This window comes from Bactrocera dorsalis, chromosome 5 (genome assembly GCF_023373825.1).
Source record: "Bactrocera dorsalis isolate Fly_Bdor chromosome 5, ASM2337382v1, whole genome shotgun sequence".
Taxonomy (NCBI): Eukaryota; Metazoa; Arthropoda; class Insecta; order Diptera; family Tephritidae; genus Bactrocera; species Bactrocera dorsalis.
The window spans coordinates 51,191,259-51,216,881 of NC_064307.1; the positions used below are offsets into that span (position 1 = coordinate 51,191,259).

General features: G+C 38.1%; 3 protein-coding genes across 4 annotated transcripts; 1 reads left to right on the forward strand and 2 right to left on the reverse strand.

Annotated features, from left to right (window-relative positions):
* Nucleotides 1-7,719: 7,719 nt before the first annotated feature.
* LOC105228911 (uncharacterized) lies at nt 7,720-8,577 on the reverse strand. Its single transcript, XM_011208927.4, has one exon. It carries the CDS (start codon nt 8,475-8,477, stop codon nt 7,779-7,781), a length of 699 nt encoding a protein of 232 aa, XP_011207229.2. The 5' UTR covers nt 8,478-8,577; the 3' UTR covers nt 7,720-7,778.
* Nucleotides 8,578-9,346: 769 nt separating this feature from the next.
* On the forward strand, nt 9,347-17,143 carry LOC105228919 (alpha-1,3-mannosyl-glycoprotein 4-beta-N-acetylglucosaminyltransferase B). Its single transcript, XM_011208946.4, has 4 exons — nt 9,347-9,746; nt 10,615-10,719; nt 10,771-11,993; nt 12,407-17,143. The coding sequence occupies exons 3-4, from the start codon at nt 11,060-11,062 to the stop codon at nt 13,318-13,320; spliced, it is 1,848 nt and encodes a 615-aa protein (XP_011207248.2). The 5' UTR covers nt 9,347-9,746; nt 10,615-10,719; nt 10,771-11,059; the 3' UTR covers nt 13,321-17,143.
* Nucleotides 16,950-24,302, reverse strand: LOC105228953 (tyrosine-protein phosphatase non-receptor type 23). Of its 2 annotated transcripts, none has more exons than XM_011208983.4 (12): nt 24,050-24,302; nt 22,768-23,517; nt 21,487-22,708; nt 20,401-21,362; nt 19,675-20,325; nt 19,009-19,617; nt 18,363-18,956; nt 18,171-18,299; nt 17,925-18,106; nt 17,667-17,854; nt 17,473-17,592; nt 16,950-17,410 (listed from the first exon to the last, which is right to left on the reverse strand). In XM_011208983.4, exons 1-12 carry the CDS (start codon nt 24,131-24,133, stop codon nt 17,298-17,300), a joined length of 5,604 nt encoding a protein of 1,867 aa, XP_011207285.2. In that variant the 5' UTR covers nt 24,134-24,302; the 3' UTR covers nt 16,950-17,297. The 2 variants fall into 2 exon arrangements, with proteins under 2 accessions (XP_011207285.2, XP_049315260.1); XM_049459303.1 differs by having other exon boundaries at nt 24,036-24,248.
* Between the last annotated feature and the right edge of the window lie 1,321 nt (nt 24,303-25,623).

Sequence of the window (25,623 nt, forward strand, 5' to 3'; positions counted from 1 at the left end):
ATGCAGAAGGTGCGCCAATTCACAATAGCCATGCACAATAGTCATTTACAATAAATTGACTGAATCAGTCGCTCATATATCACTAGATTCTGCAATGGGTGCTCTCGTGCCCTTGTATATTTCGGTGTAGTATTTTTGCAATCTGCAATCTTGCAAGAGCAAGAGAATACCCCTATTTATTCAATACAAGTAGAAATAGTTAGAAAATATTTACTTATCTAGAGTTTTCTTCATAACTTCAATAATTTTTTACTTCAAAAGTTATATCAGTAAAAATAAAAAAAAATTAATATTCGGTTAAAAATTCAATACCACTATATATTACGATCAATATTACAGACCAATATTCGCAGACGAAAAGCTCGCGTTGCCGCGAGAAACGCAACCAGCCCAACTTCGTTCTGGATATTGTAGCAGGTAAAACTCCTACTTATCCAGAATAGACCATAACATACCCAATGTATGCCCTGCATGCAACGAGTCTCCGTATGACACTGACCACCAAACAGCACGTTTCCTGGGCCTCTCGTTATATGACGTCGACGACAATACAGATAACCCTTACCATCCTAATGGGGATTGATAACCGTTATGAAACCACGACAACGATCAATATTACAGAATACTCGTATATACAAGTGTTGAGCGAAAATCGCACTTTGTGCTATTTTAATTTGTTATTTTTCCTTTGGCATTTCTATTTAATACCTCGCACTGATAATTTTTGATCTTCACATAATTAGTAAGATATGTATTGAATACAAAATTGAGATATAAGGAAGCGCAAATTACTTGGATTTCTTTTGCAACTGTAGATTAGATAAGATTTAAAGATGAGGAATGCACCGCGACCTTAGGTCTATTGTGCCCTCTCCTAAATCACATAGACCCACTTAGTCCCAGCACATTGATGAAGTCCAATAGCCTACCGGGGGTTAGTGAGGCTATGCGATCCCTATCCGGATAAATGGATCCAAGGGCCTTAATCCTACTTCTACAGACTGCTGTTCAGTCGATCAGCAGGTGCTCCGGGGTTTCAGCTCCTTGTCGCAGAACCGTCAGTTATCTCAGGACGATAAGCCCAAGTTATACAGGTGCCTATTCAGTTTGCAATGGCCAGTATACAATGCAACCAGTAGCTTAACTTTGTTCCTGGGAAGGTTAATTACAACTTTGAACCTATTCAATTTGTATCCTCCAATTAGCAACTTGGTATGTTTCATGCCGAGTGTTTGTTGACAATGCTCTTTCCTGCCCACTCCTTCTTCCTTGCGGAGTAGCTCCTTTATGGTATGGGGACCTACTTCAGTAAAGTGTTCGGGTCCTACCATCTTGGTGGAGGCTGCGGAGCGGGCGAGCTCGTCCGCCAGTTCGTTACTGGCTATACCTTTGTGACCAGGCACCCAGATTAGGTGTACCTGGTTTTGTTCCGCAAGGCTGTTCAGCCTTTCCCTGCACTTCTGCACTAGTAGCGGTTTGATCTCGTAAGAGGAGATCGCTTTCAGTGCCGGTTGACTAATACTGAGAATGGCTATTCGCTCATTGCGATAGTTGCGATGGAAGTTTATTTCTATACACCGACTTATGGCAAAAACTTCTGCTTCGAAGATGCTCGGGAACTCCCCCATGGGTATGGAGGACTTAGTGCGGGGGCCCACGATCCCTGCACCGATTCCCTCCGACATTTTCAAGCCATCGGTGTACAACCTCAACATGCAATTCCTCAACATCAGCTCGAGATCGGAGTCGTTCCACTCGTCCTTGCTGCCGAGGGTGACCTTAAATTTTTTCTCAAAGTTAACTTATTTGGTAGTGCTGTCCTTCGGGAGGAGGGCTATTGATATATTGCCACTTATCTTTTCCATCCTCTGGGACGAGACTACCTTGCCTTTGCCACACCCCTCTGCCGTTATTTGCAGAAGAGTGTGCTTGGGTACCTAACCTAAAACCAAATGAAGCGGAGTAAATACTAGCAGGGCCTCCAGTGCCGCCGTTGGACAGGTTCGCATTGCGCCCGTCATACAGACGTCAAGAGTCAAGCATGAGACCGTGGGGTTTGACCTTGTTGTTCATCAATTCCCACGACAGCCGGTTCTACGCATCGGAATTGACTCGGATTTCATCCGACCAAGGGCTGTTCTTTCGGCGATCTAACCCCGTTTGGATCGGTGAGTACTAATTTGTGTGAGTCGTCATTGGAGCAACGCCTTGCAGCAGGGTTGCTCCGTATCCTCCTGACTCGTGCTGGCATTGAGTCCAACCCGGGCCCGGAGGAATTTTTCTGCTGCGTCTGCGCTAAAAGGCTCCATCCAAACTCCACCTCGGTCAGGTGTAACACATGCAATGGATGGAGCCATCTTAAGACCTGTTCAGGCCTTAAGACCCACAGGGAGTGGACCACGCGTTACGTGGCCCCATGTTGCCTGCGCAATACTGCGACACAAGCCTCTACGGCTGTGCAATCTGCACATAGTTCGCGCGCCACGCCGCCACTCAATCAGAGTGGCCAACCGAGGACCTCTACGGTCAGGAGCTCAACCAGGCAACATAGCTCCCACTCTGACTGAATTATCTAAATCTGAATTATCTCGATCGAGAAGCCTCCTGATTTCGTTTCTGTGGACAACCGTACCTTCATTAACTTTAAAAAAGCTAATTGGGTCGGCTTCACAGAATTTACCGAGAGCACCTTCAAGGCTCTACCCATTCCTACGGACGTATGCGTTGGCGAGCGTCAATTCCGCAAGGTGATCGCAGCAGCTACCGCTCGCTTCATCCCGGCTGGAAGAATAGCGGAAATCCGCCCCAATTTCCCAGCCGAAGCAGCTGCTCTAGCTAACGAGCGCGACACCTTACGCCATGCCGATCCCGGGGAATCCCGAATAAGTGATCTCAATTTGGAGATTCGGCGTATGGTAAATCAACATAAGCTGACGAAATGGATAGAGCACCTGAAGTCCTGCAACCTCTCCACCAGTGTGAGTAAGCTTTGGACTACTATCAAAGCTTTGTCTAATCCGAAGAGACAGGATGACCGAATTGAAATTCAATTCAATGACCATGCTTCTTCGGAACCGAAAAAGAGTTCGAGCTACTTTAGACGACAATTTACACTGCACCCTTCGGTAAACAAAGCCGCAGGCAAACTATTTGTTACCCAACGGCTGCACAAAATGCCAAAATACTGCGCCCTACTTGCTTTCACCGATGAGGAGGTTCAGGGTGTTATCAACAAGGCAAAATCTTCCAGATCCATCGGCCCTGATGGAATCAACATGCTAATGTTAAAGCATCTAGGCTCGACGGGAGTAAAATATCTCATCAAGGTCCTTAATCTGTCGCTCACCACTCTTCAAATCCCCGATGTGTGGAAAGTACTGAAACCTGGGAAACCCGCCAACAAAGGGGAATCTTATCGTCCGATAACTCTCCTCTCCCCAGTAGTGAAGACACTTGAGGCCTTGTTACTCCCGACCTTCACTCACCACCTGAGCCTAGCCAGCCACCAGCATGGATTCCGCAAAGTGCACAGCACAGCACTTAGCGCCATAAACTCCCATATAGCTCTTGGCCTCAACCAAAAGCCACCCTGCGAAAGAACGATCTTCGTAGCGTTAGACTTGTCAAAAACATTTGACACAGTCAATCACACAACTTTACTGCAGGGCATCGAAAAGACCACTCTCCCTCCAGGGCTAAAGAGGTGGACCATGAACTATTTGAACGGTCGTCAGTCATCCGTACTATTTCGAGGTGAAACATCCAAACTAAGAAGAATTAAACAGGTGGTTCCGCAGGGTGGTGTCCTCTCCCCGTTACTGTTTAATTTCTATATCCCGAAACTTCCCCAACCACCAGAGGGAGTTTCCATAACCTCGTACGCAGATGACTGCACGATATTGACGTCGGGCAATGGAATCGATGGCATGTGTTCGAAAGTAAACGGCTACCTCTCCAACCTTTCTCGTTTCCTCACTGCACGAAACCTCCAACTTTCACCCACCAAATCCACAGCGACCATATTCACAAACTGGACGAAGGAGTATAGACTTGAACTTAATATTGCAGTCGATGTCTTCAAAATTCCGACTGTCAATAACCCTAAGATTTTAGGCGTAACCCTCCATAGTCTATGCTCCTTCTCTCCCCATACGACCGCGATCATCGCCAAGGTACAGAGCCGCAACAAAATCCTCAAGTCGCTATCCGGCAGCACATGGGGAAAAGACAAAGAAACGTTGCTGGCAACATACAAGGCAATCGGCCGGCCGGTCCTCAACTATGCAGCACCAATATGGTCGCCTGGATGCAGTGGTACGCAGATGAGGAAACTTCAGACCTGTCAGAATACAGCACTCCGGACCACGACGGGATGCCTCTTGATGTCTCCTCTGATGACACCTCCACAGTGAGACGCGCATGCTACCCGTAAAGGAGCATAATCTACTCCTCTCCAGGCAGTTCCTGCTGGGTTGTTTCCGTAGGAATCACCCCTGCAGCCATCTGCTTGAAGCGGAACCGCCTCCCAGGAGCATCAAGAGGTCATTCCTCGACTATGTCGACGACATCGAACAGTACGCCGACCAGACTTCGGACGCAACAAACTTTCGACAGGCACTGACCGCCATTCACAGTGGAGCCATGTTGTTTGTTGTTTTAACGGATATGCTAATCCCCGTTAGGGTGGTAAGGGTCATCTGTGTTGTCGTCGAGGTCATCTAACGGTAGGCCCAGGAAACGCGCTGTTTCGACGGGGTCGGACCAAAGGGAGGAAGGTGTTAGATGAGTTGGGTTTGTGGGGCATGCAAAGAGGTGGCCAGTGTCATGCGGAGACTCGTTGCATGCAGGACATATATTGGATATGTCGGGGTCGATTCTGGATAAGTAGGAGTTTAACCTGCTACAATACCCAGAACGAAGTTGCGCTAGGGTCACTCGCGTTTCTCGCGGCAACTGGAGCTCTTCATCTGCAATAGGTGGTGCTTTGACTCCAAGAACGCCATTCACGGGAAGGGAGTCGGTGAAGGTGTTAATGGCTCCACTGTGAATGGCGGTCAGTACCTGTCTGAAGTCTGTAGCGTCCGAAGTTCGGTCGGCGTACTGTACGACGTCGTCGACGTAGTCGAGGAATGACCTCTTGATGCTCCTAGGAGGCGGCTCCGCTCCAAGCAGATGGCTGCAAGGGTGATTCCTACGGAAACACCCCAGCAGGAACTGCCTGGAGAGAAGTTCATTATGCTCCTTTACAGGAAGCATGCGCGTCTCACTATGGAGGTGTTCGATGGGAGACATCAAGAGACATCCCGTCGTAGTCCGGAGTGCTGTGTTCTGGCAGGTCTGTAGTTTCCTCATCTGCGTGCCACTGCATCCAGGCGACCATATCGGTGCTGCGTAGTTGAGGACCGGCCGGCCGATTGCCTTGTAAGTTGCCAACAACGTTTCTTTGTCTTTTCCCCATGTGCTGCCGGCTAGCGACTTGAGGATCTTGTTGCGGCTCTGTACTTTGGCAATAATCGCGGTCGTATGAGGAGTGAAGGAGCATAGACTATCAAAAGTTACGCCTAAAATTTTAGGGTTATTGACAGTCGGAATTTTGACGCCATCGACTGCAATATCAAGCTCAAGTCTATACTCCTTCGTCCAGTTTGTAAATATAGTCGCTGTGGATTTGGTGGGGGAAAGTTGGAGATTCCGTGCAGTGAGGAAACGAGAAAGGTCGGAGAGGTAGCTGTTCACCAGCCATCAACACCTTCACCGACTCCCTTCCCGTTAATGGCGTTCTTGGAGTCAAACCACCACCTATTGCAGATGAAGAGCTCCAGTTGCCGCGAGAAACGCGAGTGACCCTAGTGCAACTTCGTTCAGGATACTCTAGCAGGTTAAACTCCTACTTATCCAGAATCGACCCTGTCATACCTAATGTATGTCCTGCATGCAACGAGTCCCCGCATGACACTGGCCACCTCTTTGCATGCCCCACAAACCCTACCCATCTAACACCTTCCTCCCTTTGGTCCGACCCCGTCGAAACAGCACGTTTCTTGGGCCTACCGTTAGATGACCTCGACGACAACACAAACAACCCTTACCATCCTAACGGGGATTAGCTAACCGTTAACAACAACAACAACTTTGCTGAGAACAAATTCAAAAATGCTTTGTACTGGGATCGAGAAGGCATGGTACGCAATTCCCACAGTAGGTGCCCGACGATGCCAAGCAATTTTGAATAATGTAAATACACTACAAAATACTAATACTATGTTCAGACCGACACTTAATCACACGATTTCGGCTGTTGAATGGATTATCCCACTAATCTTAAAAATTTATCAAGATTTCGCCATACAAAAATGACAGTTCCAAATCACTTCATTGAAATGATTTGAAACTGATCCACGCTAAATCTGTCCGTGCGACTCTGATTTTGCGCAATATACTCGTCAGCACTCAAAAAATACTAGTCAGCACTGGAAAACTGTTACATTTCACAGCTGGTTTAGACACTACAAAGGGAAAAAATGTAAACAAACAGATTTTTTTTAAAGCAATGAATCTAATTTCACCTGAAAATCGACCAAGCAAATGAAAAAATGCATCCATTATTTCTATTATATGGAAAATATTTAAAAAAGACGGCTTTTATTTCAAAATACTATATGACAATCTTTTCTTTTGATAAATATTAAGCGATGTGCATTCATGAATGACAATAACAGCTGTTTTTTGATCTTTCTAACGGCAGTGAGAACACTGTTGGATTATGAAATGCTTAAATGTAATCTAATCTTTGAAATTTTCGGTCTGAACATAGTATAACATTGTGAGTGCTTAAAAGCAATAAAACTGAATACATTCAATATACTCTCTATTTATATTGTAACAGATTACACAGAAATGTTAAATAAAAGTCCCAGTTTAATGTCTATACACTTACCTTTATTTCTAACAACAACTTCACCTTTTATTCAACATAATCTTAACTTTCAACTTTTTACTTCTTTCTCAATGGCACTCTAACAAGAACTCCGTCTTCTGAACAATCCGGCAGCCTTTATGTAGTAGATCGTTAACCAAACATCGCCTCTTGGACATTCTGGCAACTACGAACTTTCCTGTCTAGTTAATTCTGGCAATTTATCGCCGATTCGATTTTGATTTTGCATTCATTTTCGTCACAATATTAATAATAAACGTCGTTTAATAACTTGCTCAAAGTGTGCTATTTCTAAGTCCATGACTGTATGTTTACCGCACAATGAGTTCCCGCATGGCTCTTACAACCTCTTTGCATGCTCAGAATATTAAAATATACACTTTCTTATGGACACAGTTATGTAGTTGTGCAGCTGCCTCAATAACTGTGTCCTTAAGAACGTGTGTATTTTAATATTTGACAAATGCCGTTTGCAGTCTGCCGCGCTCTATGTGTTCCGAGCGTCACTCTAAGACCCTCTCCCTTTTGTGCGACCCCGCCGAAACTGAACGTTTCTTAAATCTACCGTTTTATGATTTCGATTACAATCAACTTAAACCGTACCGCACAAGCGGGGACCAACCACTAAAACAACAACATTAGCATTTATTTTTTGATATGCTCTTCGGCAGTGGTTGGCGAATCGAAAACAGCTTATATAATATATAATAGCTTACAATGGTTCCGCCCGCACTAGTTGCTCCCATACATATTTTTAGTATGAAATACGAAATACTATAAGCTGTGATACATCAAGTCAATTTTTATTTCTGCTGATAGTTATTACTATTATTTTAAATATTCATAATCTTGTTGCAAATGTTTTAAGGAATTGGTGAGGGGGCGGAGGTTTGAAAATAGGTTTGCCTTCTTTATCCAGATAATCTTCATATTTTATAACATTCACAAGGTCCATGTGTAGACGCTCGCAGAGTTTTGCTGAATAATAACTTGTGCAGTCCAAAGTCAACAGTGGATAAAGCAATTGTCGACCAAGCTTTTTTATCTCTTCTATCAGACTTGCGCCGATCGCACGTCCGCGTAGTTTTGCATCTACAGCTAATATATGAATATGCAATGCTTTCAAAACGTTGTATCGTACATAGACATTGGAGTCTCTTTCAGCGCATGCTAAGATTTTTAAAGCAGTACCCCATTTAGTGGGTCCGAATCGTTCGGCATCTTCGAATAAATGATCGGCTTCGTTACTACTCTTTGGTCCGGAAATTAAAACTCCAACAATCCGTTCCTCATTCAATGCCATTAAACAAGTTCCGTGAGATATCTGAGACATGTTAAATTTTTCATCTTCCGGATCTTGTTCTTTTGGATCACTTCCGATTGTCAAAGGCTCTTCCAGATAGTAATGTGATCGTAGGAATTCTAGTACTTTGTCACGATGACATACTTGTATTGAACGAATTTCTATACCATCCCGAATTGATAATGAACTTTTGTGTATATTCGCTGGTGCTTTCTCTTGTGTTTTATCCCCTGCCATGTTCACAGTTGTCTTTTGTCTCTAAATGCAATAGTGAGAAAACGTGATGATATGAAAACATACCGACCGTACTATTTGTTCACTATCAAATCGCACCAATGATAACAAATACAACTATTTTAAGGGTATTCACGATATGAGAATATTAAGAAAAATATACCAAACTGACTATTTTGGCGTTAAATGCATATAAAAAAACCAATAAAGACTATATGTCTATAAGCAAAAGAAAAGGTTTTTTTTTTAAGTTATGTATTTTGTTCTTGGTACAAACATGGCACCTTCATAAAATTGTTATAAACATCTAATTGTATTTTTCTTTCATAAATAGGATGAAGTCTAAACGCGATAATGTTAATGAGCTTTTCAAATGTTTTTGCTCCCGTTTTACACAAACAACTTGCAGAGTGTTGCCACACCATTAATTTTTTTGTTTGATTTATTTCATATTGTCACCTGAAATGCAAAATAACGTAACAACATTTTCAGAAATTTACAGTGGCATGAATGAAACACGAAATAAAATCGAACATGAGTGAAACAAAATATTAATATTGGTTAAGACTGGTTTATATATGACCGCAGAACCAGAAAATGTTGAACATATGTAATATTATGTATATAATTTGAAGTAGTGAAGCGTAATCAATAAGACACTCAATTTCGATTTTTTTGATGATACGTTATTTTGCATTTCAGGTGACGATATATAGATAGTTACATTTTTATTTTTATACAATTTTGTTATTAAATTATATAAGTTCTATCAATATTAAATGATATTTCTCTAATACTTTCTTTTCATATTCATATATTTTTTTATTTAGTGGATTCCTGAAAATTCGATACGAGAACACTGGCAATATTTTTACTGCAACTTGCAATTTGCAATAGTATACGGTTGGTTTTAATCATTCGGGCGAAATTTTGATTTTAACTTTTTATAGATTATGGTATAAATTAATCTCTCCATCGTTAATTATAAAATATAAAAATGTGAAAAATGAAAATATTTTCTAATTAATTATCAAGTTCTATGGAATTATAATGCATTAAAAGTTAGTACCAGCAGGTCTATTTGTTGTGAATGAAGGATATTAAATCCAACTGATGACCATTAAACCAGCAAGAAGTTCCTATTTAACTTGTCGCGTTTAATAAAATATTCTGAAACAATTGGGCTGAAAATGTGTTGATACGACGAACATATGGTACACTAGTGTTATTTTTCCGTCATACATATACAATGTTTGGACTGCGCAAAAAAAGGTACTCAAATATTGTATATAACTACGTGTCTATATTAATTTTATGGTAAATCCATAAGATGGTTTTAAGAAAAAAGTGCTTTATTTACTTTGTTTTATGTTGATTGTTTGGGGGACCATATACTTATATTAAAAATTGACTTGACAGTACTTATCTTGTCTGCGCTGAAGAAGGTCATGAACACTTCATTTGAAACAATATTATTTTGAGTGGGCATACTTATAGCATAAAGACCATGGCGAGTTCATATTATGCTGCATTAATATTTTTGCAAAGCTTTGTTTTTAGTAAGAAGTATTTTAGAATTTAGTCGTCAAACATTAACGCCAACCTGGGAGTATGTAACCTGAGAAGATTTATACAATATCAACCTCACTACAGATAAATTAAGACCACTTGCGCAAAATGATCATGATGGTTCTATTGCACAGCATTTGCGAGAAGGAAGACGATGCCGAAATGACCGTCATGGGCCGGTTATAAATCCTGACTCGTTAGTTTACGTTGCGTACTCCTCAGAGTATTTCCAAAATATCATAATTTACGCAATAACCTAACAAACAAAATATCTTGTGATTTTAAACAAAATTATTCTTTGAATGAAATTCCACACAGCATTGGTCGTTGATCAGGACAGAAGTGGCTCAAGTGCTTTCGGGGTCTGGATACTCTGAAAACATATAGAAATTCTAAAACAATCAGTGTATAACAGAAATTATGAACCATTAATTCATAATATATAATATTTTACTATCAATATAAAAAAATATTTAAATATATTGATATATGTAACTGCCAAAATAAATTATGATAAAAAATGTTGAGTGAATTTATGTAAATACTGCTAATTTCTTGTGCCTCATTACAGAAGACCAAATGAAGTATACCCATAAATTCAGCTATACAACTACGATCGATTGGATGCGCAAAGCAAGGTGGCTTATGAGAACAACAACAGTTGTATCTAACTAAAGTGAGACAAAAACCGACTAGCATAAAACAATTTTACTTAAAATACATTTAGCAATTCTAGCAACGAATTCCGAAAATAAGGAAAGAAAAAAGGATGCAACAGCGGGCAGTAGATGTCATGAGATTTTTTGTACTCAGCAAATTGCAAATTAAACTATTTTGTATTTGTATATATTAAAATTTAAGTTAGCGCTATGCACTATTGAATGGACTATATACATATACAACAAACGCACTATACGAATTGATTTAACTCTTCAACCCTACACTAAACAAAGTCAACGGCAGTGAAGAAAGTCTGTGAATCGCATGTCAAAACGAATACAACTTTTTATTGTGTAATGATTAACGGTGACAAATACACAGATCTTGTTCCACTAGTTCTACCAACGCGCAGCCGTAGAATCACAACGAAAATGTTCAAATTGCGTGAACGAAACTGTATACTAGCGGTCGCCGTGCTGGTGCTAACTCCTTGTCTTATCATCTTATTTATCATGGGTCCAGAACTATCCACCGAACAGTCGTTGTCACAACAATTGGCCGAATGTCGTTTCCGTCTACAGTACCTAGAATCAATGTATCGATCGCGGCAGGAAGATGTGGCTATACTTTCACAGTATTTACATCTTAGTAATGCTACAAAAATGACTTTGGCATCTGTAGCGCCATTTCCGCCAGTAAATGATATGAACACGAGCACATCGGCAATGCCTGCGTCGGGTTTGCCAACTCTACTGAAATCGTTAAGCCCGGAAGCAAGGCAATTAATTAAAAACGCAACGCACTCACACACAACGCAGCGCTTCAGTTCATCTGCTGTAATACGATTGCCGACGTCCTACAACTTTCTTCCACATTTACTCGATGATGCGGCATCACTGCGTCCGGCTTATATACGTTCGAAGGGTCGAACAGATGTTAGCATTGTGCTAGGCATACCGACGGTAAGGCGTGAAAAGCAGTCATATTTGGTGAGCACATTGCAGAACCTCATTGAAAACATGAATGAAGAGGAGCAAAATGAGACGTTGATTATTGTGTTCATTGGCGAATCAGAGGAGGAAACTGTGCATGCAATCGCCAAACAAGTCGAGTTGAACTTCGAAGCGTATGTCGATTGTGGCCTCATTGATATTATAGCACCATCTCCGTCGTATTATCCTAATTTCGACACGTTGCGTATAACATTGCAGGACTCTTTGGAGCGTGTGAAATGGCGTAGTAAGCAAAATTTGGACTTTGCGTACTTGATGTCTTATGCACAATCCAAAGGTAAATCGTTAAAATGTTTTTTTTTTTTTGGCAACTGTTAGTACGTGGAAAATGTATGATTAATTCAAAAGTTATTTTTTTTTTCTGGCAACTGTTAGTACGTGGAAAATGTAGAATTTTCGTCGTTTTGAATAGCACAAAGCACAAAAAATGTGAATTTTTAGTGTTGCTAGTGAAATGTAATCATAATCTTATGTGTTTATATCCTCTTACGGTTTCGTTTTCAAACACAGAAGAAAATATTTTCAGATGTGTGTTTTGTCGCGACTTTTCTAAAACTTTCAATAAGATCCATATACAGTTCCATTTTACTAATTCACTGTAGGAATTCAGACTCCATATTTTAAGTTTCGTTTGATAAAATTTAATATTTCCAGTATTGATAAGAATAAATAAAAATTTTATACTTTTAGGTACATTTTATGTCCAATTGGAAGACGATATATTGGCCAAATCGCATTTTATTACCACTATGAAGAAGTTTGCTATAACCAAGAGTGCCCTAACAAAACCCGATCAGCCTTCGTGGTTTTTGCTCGACTTTTGTCAGTTGGGTTTCATTGGTAAAATGTTTAAATCGGCCGAATTGCCATATCTAATTACATATTTCCAAATGTTCTATAATGATAAACCAGTCGATTGGTTGCTACACTATTTTATGGAGTCGAAAGTATGCCGCTCTGACAAAGACCAAAAGCATTGCAATTCGGAACGAGCCAAATATTGGCTGCACTATCGGCCATCGCTATTCCAACACATTGGTACTAGTTCCTCTCTCAAGGGCAAAGTGCAAAAATTGAAGGATAAACAATTTGGTTCCAAAGTACCAGCATTCCATCCCCACATGCATAACCCACCAGCAAGAGTTCGATCGAATATTGTCGCTTACAAGAACTATTTGCTAAAGCGTGCATATCGCGGTGAAACATACTTTTGGGGCTTACTGCCTCAACCTGGTGATCTGGTGCGCTTTATATTTGAAAAGCCAACACTACTACGACGTTATCTCTTTCGTAGCGGTAATAGTGAACATCCATCGGATCGATTCTACAACACTACCGTTGAAGTTTTACCTGTCGATACTTTAAGCGAAAATTCATCCGTGTGGAGTGCGTACAACTCTACAACGGATGAGTTTCTCATAGTAGGTGCATTCGATGCTTTCGGTGTCGCAGAGGGCGCAGTCGATGCAAGAATTGGCGCCATCAAAGAGATACGTTTACATGTACACGGCGACAGCGAGAATTGGGCACTTTTGAGTGAAATCGATTTGGAAGCGAATAATGGTGCGCGCAGCGGGGCCGATAAATCTTCTACGAACAGCTGATTGTTACAATATCGGAGCTATACCATCGCGGGAAACATAAAAACGAATCCAAGCTAAAAGGCAACATTGGAAAATACTTTTCATAGATAGGCTTACATCAACGAACTTCCACCAAGCGAAATGGTATGTAGAAGAACTGACTAACGAAATGAAATGAATGAAAAAAATATATTGGTTGTTTCACTGATGTTGGACCCAAACTGAAATTAGAAGTAGTTTATGCAAAGCGACATGCGTAAATGAGATAATAAAAATAAGGTTTTGACCAAATAAAATTGAACATAAAGTATGTGCATTAATTAAAGCGTAAAATTATATAGCAACTATTGTAAAACATATAGTTGATATAACTATGATATCCTCTCTTTTATTGTGCGTAACGTGTGACCTTAATTTCACTGTTGTTTATAATTAATTTGATATTAATATACTTAGTTGATAAGCCGGAACGATTTCGTGATATTTATAAACCCTATACAAATTAGTTGTTTAATATATTTTATCTCGAATATTTTTTTTTTTTTAAGTAACCAAAATGTATTTGAAATTTATACGTCTCCACATGCATGAGTGCATGCATTTTCCCAATTTTGTAATCTTAAAGTGTATAGCCATAAGATAAGGATAATGTGGATCTGTGGAAATGCATCAGGCTACGTATATTTGTATTTATTTATTTGAAGATATCCTGAATTTCCATTAAATTGCATTTGCCGGAATCGAAATCAGTTCAAGACCTAAATTTAAATGTTAAGAAGCTTTTTGATTTCGAAAGTGATTGTTCCCATGCTAAAAGTTCTAAAATTTGTTTTTGTGTTTGGCGTACAGAACAAGTCTGTAGTGGAAAGAACACCTGTAGAATTATCGGATTTCCCTAATTTTAATTTATATACATACATATGTACATGTACACACTTAAGATGCGAAAATATTTTGGACTCACTTACGATTTTCACATGACGTTAAAAAAAGATGAAATAACATATGTAAGGCACTAATACATAATAAAAAATATATTTGTATTGTAAAGTACCAAATACTAGATGGATAGGATTAAAGCTTCGTGGAAGTCATTATAAGGGTACATATTTTGCAAGTCCGTGTTTGAATTCTACCATATGTAGCATGTAGTCTAAATATCATTGCAAATGTTAATAAAACAATTGCGAATAAGTGTTATTACACAAGCTTTTCTTTTGCAAAATACTCGTAAGGCAAATCTTTTTATAGATAATATTCAACTTCTTATGTACAGACAATTTTTAACTGATTTCTCAAACCGTTCTGAATTAAATTTATATAATTAATTGGTACAATTGAATTAAAAACATTAACATTCATTTGAACATACTCGTATATAAAAACATTTAATATAATTGAACAATTTCATTTTTACTCACAATTCTCAGAGATAAAGAATATATAAATATCAAGTGGGAAGTTTGTAGCGTTGATTTTGTATTAATGTGGTTTATTTAGCTTCTATTTTACTTGTTATTATCTTTTTCTTAGAATTTGGAAATGAATTTTTTTAATTAATAAATTATTTATTCGACATTTGAAACTCGCGCGAAAAAAACAGAATGTTAATTTTTGAAATTTTTATATAAATCGCGTCCACGTCAGGGATGTACATATTAAATGAAAAATACAATATTTTTGCTTAAATAAATAAACATTGCCTTTACTTTTTTAATTACTATTATTAAGAATAAATCACCATTAATCGAATTAAATATAATTGTATGGATATTTAATTATATTTTGCGCCCTCCAAATTTCTAAGGATTTTTATATAACTTTTCTTCACCCATGAAATACACAAACTAGCGTTGTACGCTTTAGCAAGCGTTTTAAAACATTAAATCAAAAACTATATTACTTTTTATAATTTTTAAGCGGGCAAACTAGCATCCTAATTTTTAATTTTATTGCCACTATATTTAGTTAAGAAAATAATTTCCAAAACATTTAATATAAAACCTATAATTCCTTTCCAAAGGTGCCTATGTTCAAATCAAAGTTCAGAGCATAACTGTTAAAATATTTTTGAATTCTAAAACATTTTATTCATATAATATAATAATATCTTGAAGGTTTGGAGTTTTGTTATGATACTTGTCGAAATAGAGAAACGATATAATTTATTAAAAGTATGTACATATATATGTACGTATTTTTATAGGGTTTTCATTACAATAACGCTCTCGGAATAACCGATCTTCAAGTTAGATAAACTTCCATCATACATTTTCTAATGTTGATAAAACCACTGTACAGAAAGAGCTAGTTGTTGACTTTTTACAGAAAAATGGTATTCAGTGTATATTTCCATAGTATGAAGGGAAAGTGGTCTAGTATTAACTTCTTAGCGGATAAATGTAAAGAGTTTGCTTTAACGCCGAATATATTATCTTGGATTTCGTCTCCGTTTCGATTTCAATTACATTTTTAGCATTTTTGAAAGCAAAATGCATTTAATATATGAACTTTTCACAACGTGAAAATTAATTACGAAAATATAACACCCAAATTTACAAGTAATAGAGAGATCCTTCAACCTAAAGCAGATCTCTACATTTGGCTTGGTCCAAAATAGACTACTCACTGCTACTACATTTCAAAGGTGGTAGTTAGCATTAGTAATAGTATTGTTAGTAGTGTTTTTAACGCTAAACAGAAAACACGAGATTTGGCTGATATTATTTGAAATTTAAAATGTTCTCGAATATTTAAAATAAGCGTATGGAAATATAGAATCCTAAACATTATAATAACTGCTTTTATATAAAATTAATAATTCGTTATTTACAAAAGCATAATTATTTTTTAAATGCTTACATTAAGTACGAAGTGAGGCTGGTAACACTATTGTAGTTTTACAGAAAAATTTGGCAACGAAAGTTTACATTATTTATATAATAACGCGAAAGGAATATATGCGTAAACTAATATTTGAAATTATTGAAATGGGTTTGTTTGTTGAAAAACACGTGTGCAGAGTTCAACTTCGGAACGGTCCACTAATACAAAAATAAGAACCAAAACAATTTAAAATGTATAGATATAGATATTTATTTTTTGAACATTTATTATTATATAAACGAAAATAATTAAACCTTTTGTATGATAATTTATTTTCACTTGAAAGCTTTACAGCTTAAATTTAATTAAGAAATAATAATAAAAATCGGTGTAAATATAAAAATTATGTCATACGCTGTATTGTAAAATAACTCGAAACTTACTCTTAAATGCTGTGAAAATAGGCATATTATTTGTTTTTGATGTCTGCTTCTAGCAACTGTGTAATTAGCTGTTAATGTTGTCGAGTTTCGAGTTAGTAAAGTGCTAAAATCACTTGAGTACAGTTTATATATGTGATTCAAACTTTTTACCAAAAAAAAACCAAACAGCTTTCGATGTATAAAATATAAGAGACATATTCGACGCAGCTGCACATACAGCGGCAAAGAATTAAACAATAAATAAATAAATACAATAGGGATTGTTGGAAAACCCACAAAATTTAGTTTTATTCGGATCCAGAATACAGGTCAGCTGCTTATATTTATTGCAAAAATATCGAATTGAAAATACCACTTTCTAATTTGTCATTATTATTCATATACGTTTTTAATATTTAAATTTATTTTGCATTCGTCGAATATGTTTATAAATATGTATGTATAATAATAGTAAATAGTTTTGAAGTTTATGTAATTTGAAATGTAACATTTGATGTTTAATAACGTCGATTGTAATTAGATAATTTGTTTTTGTTTTTGTTGTTTAAATAAAAATACTTGGTTTTTAACAGTGATTTCCATGGTTTTTTACTTTGCGTTACAAATTGCATTTTTCTTTGTTCAGTTCTAATCGATTGAATCGCATGGGCAAAGCGTAAAGCCTAAAAGTTTGCCACGATCAGTCAAAGCGGCGTCTAGCATATGCAGCAGGAGTGCGCGCCCTTATATCTACTTCATTTTCCACAATGGATCGAGCTCGTTTAGTGGATCTTTAATTTCTTCCTTCTCCTTTGAAGCAATCTGGGGTGCAATCTTCATTTGATAAGAGGTCATTATGCCGCCTGGAATGATTAAAGAAAGTTGAGCACAGGCGTGTGCTTGTATGTACAAATATTTTAATTACGTTTATTGAGTACATCATGCGCATGATTGAGAACAATTTGCATTGATTGCTCCAAAGTCTCCATGTCACGCAAAGCATTCTGCCGTTGCATGCATATACGGTACCAAATATCAACGACATCTGCAAAATTAATTATAATAAATATTAAAATATTGGGAATACTCATGCAAAACAAACTATTTCTATAATCATACTTATGAGTACTGGTCGAGCCGTTTGTAAAGCTAAGATAGCGCAAATTGCTATGGCAATAAGTTCTGATCGTTCAGAACCAGTTAAGCAATTCATTATTAATGGTGAGGTTGGTGTGTTAAATTCCAGGCAACGTTGTTGATGCGCCTGCAAAGCGTTACGTGCAATGCCTATAGTTTGCGAAGGTAAGCTACAGAAGGGATGATTTGGTTCAGATAACATAACTTTACTGGATATACAATTGAAGTTAACTTATCTACCTTTTGGTCCAAGCTTTAATTTGCAGCACAGATAAACTGATTATCGCATCAGCCCCGTGCATCGACAATTTTAGGTTATATTCCACGCAATGCGACAAAGTAGTCACTTTAACACATTTCACAGTAAAATCATCGTAATGGTTTTCAACTTCACATTCCTGTGGCCAGTAAGGATCCAACATCTGATAATATTTGGCATAATTTGATTATATATTGATAAAAAAAAATGTTTTTTCTACTACTCACCTCATTTGGCGTATGCAAACAACAAACTGTACGCGCTTTTTGTGACCAAATCATAGACCAAAAATCATTGATGGTGTTTTGTTGCGGTGTTTGTGCTATTATCAGGTTTGGGCAGCCAGTCCCAAGATTCTAAAAGGATTTACCGTTACATATCTAGATTTTGTTTGAACAAATTTCTAAGTAGAGTAATACCTTGATGTATGCGGCGTTTATATAATCGTCCGTGTCTTTATCCAATTTTACCCGAGCATGATCGTATGGAATACAGTCTAGGGAGCGATTCTTTTCCGGAAATAATTTAGCAATGCTTGTTGTACGCTTATTGGTCTCTTTAGCAAGTAGATCGTGCAGCTCCTTCCATTTCGCTGACAATTGGGTGTTTCCGTTTAGCATTTTCACATTAATACTCTCGATTATCTTCTCGTAACGCTCAACCTCTTTGTGGAAGTATTTCAAAATTTTGTCATCGTTAAATGGATCAAAAGATTTTAACTGGAAGGTTGTGGAATTTGTGGACAAATTGGAATGTTTATCTGATGGCTGTTCGTTACGCACAGAAACCGAGTCCCAATCAAAATTCGTATCGAGCGAACTTAAGTCAGAGCAAATGGAAAGGTTGTCAAAACTGGGTTTTCGTGTAGCCGGCGAATTAATAGGCGAAGCTCCGGTTTTTGCATTTGCTGGCGGTGGTGAATGCTGAGCGGTTGGAATTGTTGACACCTCTGCCAGGTTGGTTGGACTTATTGGCGCCGCTAGTGTTGTTGTGGAGTGTTTCTGAGGGGGTACCTAAAAGTGCTTTGTGTGAGAAAGACTACGTAAAAGGTAAATGTTTAGTTACCTCTTCTTTTGCCTTCACTTCAACGGCCACTTGGCTACTTGGCGGACTCGCTACTATTTCTGGCTTCAATACAGGCTGCGGCAATATGGGCGGTGGTACGGCTAGCCCAGCGCTAGAAAAATCTATATCAGTCAGCAAATCAATATTGGTTGACTTTTTAACGGGTTTCGCAGTGGGTTTTGTCTCAACGTTAGACTGTGTTGCAGTTGTTCCAGACTTTGCATCTTTTGTAGGTGTGGGGGTCTCTATCTTTGGCGTCACTGCCGCTTGTGTTGCACCGAAGGAGTACTCGGAGGCGCTTTTTGTTGTTTGGGTGGCTGCTATGGAAGCAGCACCGCTTTGTATATAAGTGGAATGTTGTTGTTGGTAATTGGTTTGTTGCGGCTTTTGCTGTTGCTGCTGTTGTTGTGCCGCAGCTAGTGACTGTTGTTGATGCTGTTGCTGTTGCTGTTGCAGTTGTAAGACGTAAGGCGAGGCAATGCCTTGGCTCTGATAACCATACGGGGCGGAGTAGTAACTTAAATTAGACGATTTATCTGTGTTCGGCGCATCGGCCGTCGATTCAATAACCGGTGCCACAGTTTGTTTAGTATGGGATATAATGGGTGACTGAAAAATGTAATAGTTTTAATTTCAGGTTTCTAGTAATTGACTAATGTAACTCACATCAAAACCAGTTGCCACGTTTATCTTGGTCGCATTCTCTGAATCAGTCGTGCCAACGGTAACTGATTGTGGTGTGCTTGATGATGTATATTTCCCATAGTACTTATTATTTGCCTGTTGATAACCACTGCCGTATTCATATTGTCCCGTCTGTGGATTGTAGCTATAGCCAGGATGTTTAGTGACCGTAGAATAAGGCTGCATATTAGTTGCAACGTTTGGTGTATCAGAGGTGATCTGAACTCCCGGTTGAGCTGATGCAGGAATTGAAATACTTTCACTATTGGTAACATTAACTGTGCCGTTAGCATGTGGATAAACAGATTGTTGTTGCTGCGGAGGTTGCATTTGTTGTTGTGATTGACTTTGGAATTGTTGATGTAACTGAGGCTGCTGCTGTTGTGGAAACTGCTGGTGCTGCTGCTGGAAAGTATTGTTCAGCTGGCATTGAGATGCCGCCGCACTGCTGTCTGCTGCTCCCAAATAAGGCGATTGCTGCCAATTATTCACCACATACGGCGCTTGTAGCGACAGCGGTGCTGTGCTAGGCACCGCTTGGGCAGCATCCGATTGTGTAGTTGCTACATATAAGGGATGTGACGTGGGTGCGCTTAAGTTTGCTCCTGCCACTTGGGAATACGGTTGCTGAACCTAAAAAAGCAAAAAGCAAAAGCGTGTATTGCAAATAACTGTTTAAATGTTTATGATTATTGCGAGTACTCATACATTGGTCAATTGATTAGTATAGTTATTTGTTTGCTGAGATGCCGCTGCACTGCTTATAGTTTGCGAAGTGGCAAAAGCTCCGTTTGCCGAAGATTGTGCGGCAAAAGGCTTTGTGGCATCAGTGTTAGTATTATATGAGTATGTGTTGCTGGTATGGCCAGCAGCCGGTGGAATGTTTGAACCTGCTACTAAGGTTTGTTGCGTTGACATTAAAGTACTTGCATTTGGTCCATAACCTCTCATAGGATTTAGAGATGACGACTGTTGTCCATAAGTAGAAGGTCCACCGACAGCTTGCTGCATCATCTGATGTTGTTGTTGTTGGAGGTACAGAAGCTGTTGTTGCTGAGCTTGTCCTATCCCGGGAGTACTATTGTAACTACCAGTTAAATTTGGTACATTTGCATTTACATTTGCAAATTGAGAGTTTGGAGATGCTTGCAATTTGTAAGCAGGCGGAGCAATATTTTGTTGTTGTTGCTGGTACATTGGATTTGTATAACCCGCTATGTTCGGATCATAATATTGTTGTTGTTGCAAACTATATGGGGGTGGCGGTTCGTTAGGCGCTACTGCAGGTACAGCTCCGGTAGGGTTTATTCCATGCCCAGTGTACGGATTACCGGAGGAACAAACAGCTTGCGTAGGATTTTCTGAACCTAGAGGATTCGGGCGAACTGGTGGTATGTATTGAGAGTTTTGATGCGCTGTGTTACTTGATATACCATCGGACATGCCGGCTGCAGCTATGCTACTTGCTGTGGTGTTTTTAGATTTCAGATAATCACGCAATTTGGGTGTTATTGATGTTGTTGTAGCAGACGGAATTATTGTTGTGACGGCCTTTGCAGTATTTGTGGGAGGATTGGCTGTTGTGTGCTGGTTTTTAAGTCGTTGCTGACGTTCCTCTGATTGCACATCACGTGCTGCTTTCAACCGGGTCAACAATTTTTGAACATTTCCTGAAAGAAAGCGAAATTATTAGGGCCATGGATTTATTAGAAATGAAAATATAATTAATCGGCTTCAGGTAATACTTTCATGTCTTAGGTCTCGAAAATGAATACATTTCAAATTGCTGCTTACCTGATAACTTTTTATAAAATTCCAAACCCTTTGCAGATTTGGCTAACAAATCTTCGTATACATCGTATGAAGCTGCTAGAGATGAAAAGAATGCTTCACGTTTATGCTTAACATCAGTAAGAGTTTTCAGTATTGGCGCAGCTTTGGCATAGGCTTCTGTCAACGCTTGTAAAATATTCGCTTGGGCGAGCATGTTTTGATCCAAAAGCTGTGTAATACGTTCATGTTTGGCTAATTCGCGGTCAAAGAGAAGTTGGAGACCCTCATCGCTGCCATGTGCAATTACTTTAGCGGTGATATCATCCTCATTCACTGAGATACGTAAATCAGCATGAAATTGTGAACGTTGCGCCTTCATTTCATTAGCTTTGTTTAAAATTAATTTAACATCTTTGAAAAGCTCTGTTGTGTTAAGTTCCGCACTTAATTTCGGTACAGATTGCTGTATCTCGTTTAAAGGGCGCGATAGTATTTTCAAATTATTCACATGTAACTCCATTGCATTCCTTAGAGTGTCATTAGACTCACCGGCGCGCGCATGCGCTTCGGTATATTTTTGAAATTCACGCGTCAGTTCGGTTATGTGTGGATTAGGCGTTCGTTGCACGCCAATAAGCTTTTGGAATTCATTTTCTTGATTCTCTTCTTCGGCGAGAATTGTGGAAATCTCTTTCAGATTTGATTCTACATCGGTACATATCTCAGCTAATTGGGACATGGCGGAAATTAGATCTGGTATTGCTGTTTTATTTGCATTTAACTCTGCACATCGATCAATAATTCCTTGTGGAATTTTGTTGGCCTTTTCCTCATTAATATTAAGATTATCCAAGTTCAGGGAACTCATGAAACTTGCCAGTTCCGCATCTTTCTCCTCTATGCTAGAACCAAATTTACGCAATAATTTAGCTTTTTCTTCACTATATAACGAACTGGCAACATGTGCCTTCATCGGTACGAGGCGTGCAAAGATATCTTCTCCAGCTACCTCTGGGTCGGTGACGCTGAAACTTGTACCGTTTACTAAATTTGCTCCTTGTATTGCGGTTATAGAAGACAATTCCGGAACAGCTTCGTGATAAATAAACTCATTTTCGTTTTTAGCGTTTTTTCGTTTTCCTTCCACAACATCTGCCGTGAATATAAGAGATTCGTTAATTTCCTTTTGATCCGGTAAACCCTTAGACTCTTTACGAGCTTCTTCTAACTTATCCGCAGCAGCCTATAAATAAAGTTATTAGTTATTTATGTTTATTGGTTATAGTATTATCTAAAAATTACATGATAAAGTGTCACTCTTTCACCCATTTTCTGTTGCTCTTCTGCATGTTGTCCTTGATACAAATATAATATGCAGTTAAGGTAGGATATTTTGAAGCGCACATATTTTTTCCAAAGTTTAAATACAGAGCTATCAACCACTTGTGCTACTGGTCCGTCATCACCACCTGTTAGTAGGGCGGCTAATGCAGCGCCATAGTAAACAACTATTTGTGCTGTAACCTTAGCCACAATATTTGGTTTTCGATTGTCTATCAAAGATTTTTCTAAAATACACTCCTGCGCTTGAGCAAATGAAACTTGTTGCATGAAAACCAGCAATTCATTTGCCATGAAATCGCCACCGCCGTTTACATTACTATAACGTTCACGCAATTCGCCAAAAGCCCAAGCCGCACATTGAAAATGTGTACAAGCCAATTTCATGCCGTCCACGTCTCCGCGCGTCACTGATGCACCCATTTGTGTGTGAGAAGCTGCGATGTTGAAAAGAACAGCGGCCATCTCGTAGCGCAATTCTGTAAATTCGTTTACATTGTTTTGGTATAGATCTTTCCAAGTGAAGGTGAACATGCTACGCTCAGCCAATTGGGGGAATCGGTTTTGTAACGAATGTAGTTGACAATAGTAACGCTTTAGGATTGTACATTTATCTTTACCGGGATGTAAAGCTTGGTTTCGAAGGGTTTCTAAAGCGAAAACTTCTTTGGTGTATGCCTCAGGGTCTTCTTGGTAAAATTCTGCTATGTACTAAAATAAATTAAATAATTATATTATAACTTAATTTTTCACTTCGATTGAATAAGTTAAAAATGACTATACCGGGATGTCTTTCAAATATTTTGATATTTATATTTGTAATTATTATATATAATGAAAAGGAAAAGTAAAATAATTTTAGCATTGTCAACGTAATAAATGCACAAAGGCCAGAAACGAATTTTGTTTAGTAAACTATACGGTAATCACAATTATGGCTAGATAATGTTTTGCTGAACAATAATAAAACGTATTTAACTTGTATGACTCAGTCCCTTATACCATCACGATTTTCAATTTTCATATGCACCACCCCACCACACGGTTTCATTGTTTCTATTTGAAAGTTTTCAAATTTTGGCAACAAATATCATTACTTTGTAGAGTAAATGTAAATACTTAACATTTGTTTGGCCTAATCAGTAACTTTATAATTATCATAACAAAGCAATTTCGGTCATTTTGTATCAAATTTTCAACAATAATCTTTTAAATACCCTAGTATCTACCTGTATTTTCTCACCTTTTTTAGATTGGCGAAGGAAGTGCCAGATGGGCTGGTTTTCAGAACAAACCATAACATATGAAGACGCGGCACGGCCTCCATTATTAAAAAATATTGATTCCTCTCTATTTAGCAATAATATGTTGAAATTTCTGTGCTAAAATCTATATTAACAATTTTCCGACAAACTGACAATTAGGAAATAATGACTGCAGTGAAAATGCAATTTTAACCGGGTTGATTTGTACCCATGCAAGGTTGCAATTATTCAGTACTATTTTGTCAGAATTTTTTGACTTACTATACTAATAACACTAGTTTATAGCCTTGACAGACGAGTAAAATTAATACGCATTAAACAACGCTAATGCGCATTGAAATTTTATGGTGACAAACGGCATTTTTTGTGCATTTAGACAGCTGATTGTGAAATTTGTTTATTTATTTAAAAAAAAGTGAAATAAAAATGAATAAGAGAAATTATTAATAGAAATTTTGGTATTTTTGAAAAATTAATATAAATTTAACGAAAAAATTCGTTTATTATTAAATACGTTAAAAGATAATAGAATGAAATTAAAAAAAATTTGTTTTTGTTAATATATGCACTTATAGCCCTGACAGACGACAGTGCTAATATGCATTAGCGGGCTTAATTTACATTTATTTGCGCATTTGACCCATGTTAATGCAAGTTTGTAATGCACAAGAATTCCGTGCATTTGGTTGAATTTACTAAATTTGAGTAGGCAACACTGCTCAAAAATGGCCGATTTTTGCTATTTATTGACAGATGTCGCACTTTTGCTATCCATTTTTCCAATATTCTTAACTTTTTTGCACACTTTTTCCGCATTACAATCAATTATTGCTATTAATTTCACTCTATTATCTTTTAACGTAGATAAAAAGAAACGAATTTTTTCGTTAAATTTATATTGATTTTCCAAAATTATCAAAATTTCTTTTAATAATTTATCTTATTCATTTTTATTTCACTTTTTTTTTTAATAAAGAAACAAATTTCACTATCAGCTGTCTAAATGCACAAGCCTGCCGTCTGTCACCATAAAATTTCAATTCGCATTAGCGTTACTTAAGGCGCATTAATTTTGCTCGTCTGTCAGGGCTATTACACATAATTTAATTATCAATATAAAACTGCTTAGCTCTGATGCTATAACGCAAAGGAGGCGGCAGACTGCAAGCGACATCTGTGAAATATTAAAATACATACGTTCTTAAGATCACAGTTATTGAGTCAGCTGCACAACTACATAACTGTGTTCATAAGAGCGTGTGTATTTTAATATTGACAGATGTCGCTTGCAGTCTGTTGCGCTCTATGTGTTCCGGGCGTTATTGTCAAAAATTTAACGAAAAGCCTGTCAAAACTTCTGTTTGGCTATAATAGCCCTGACAGCGCTAATTTGATTTAACTTGTGCATTTAACCCATGTGAATGCAAATTAGTAATGCACAAAAATTTCGTGCATTTAGCTGAATTTACTAAATTTGAATAGGTAACACTGCACAAAAATTGCCAAGTTATGCTATTGTTTGTCAGATGTCGCTAGAAGTCTGCCGCCTCCA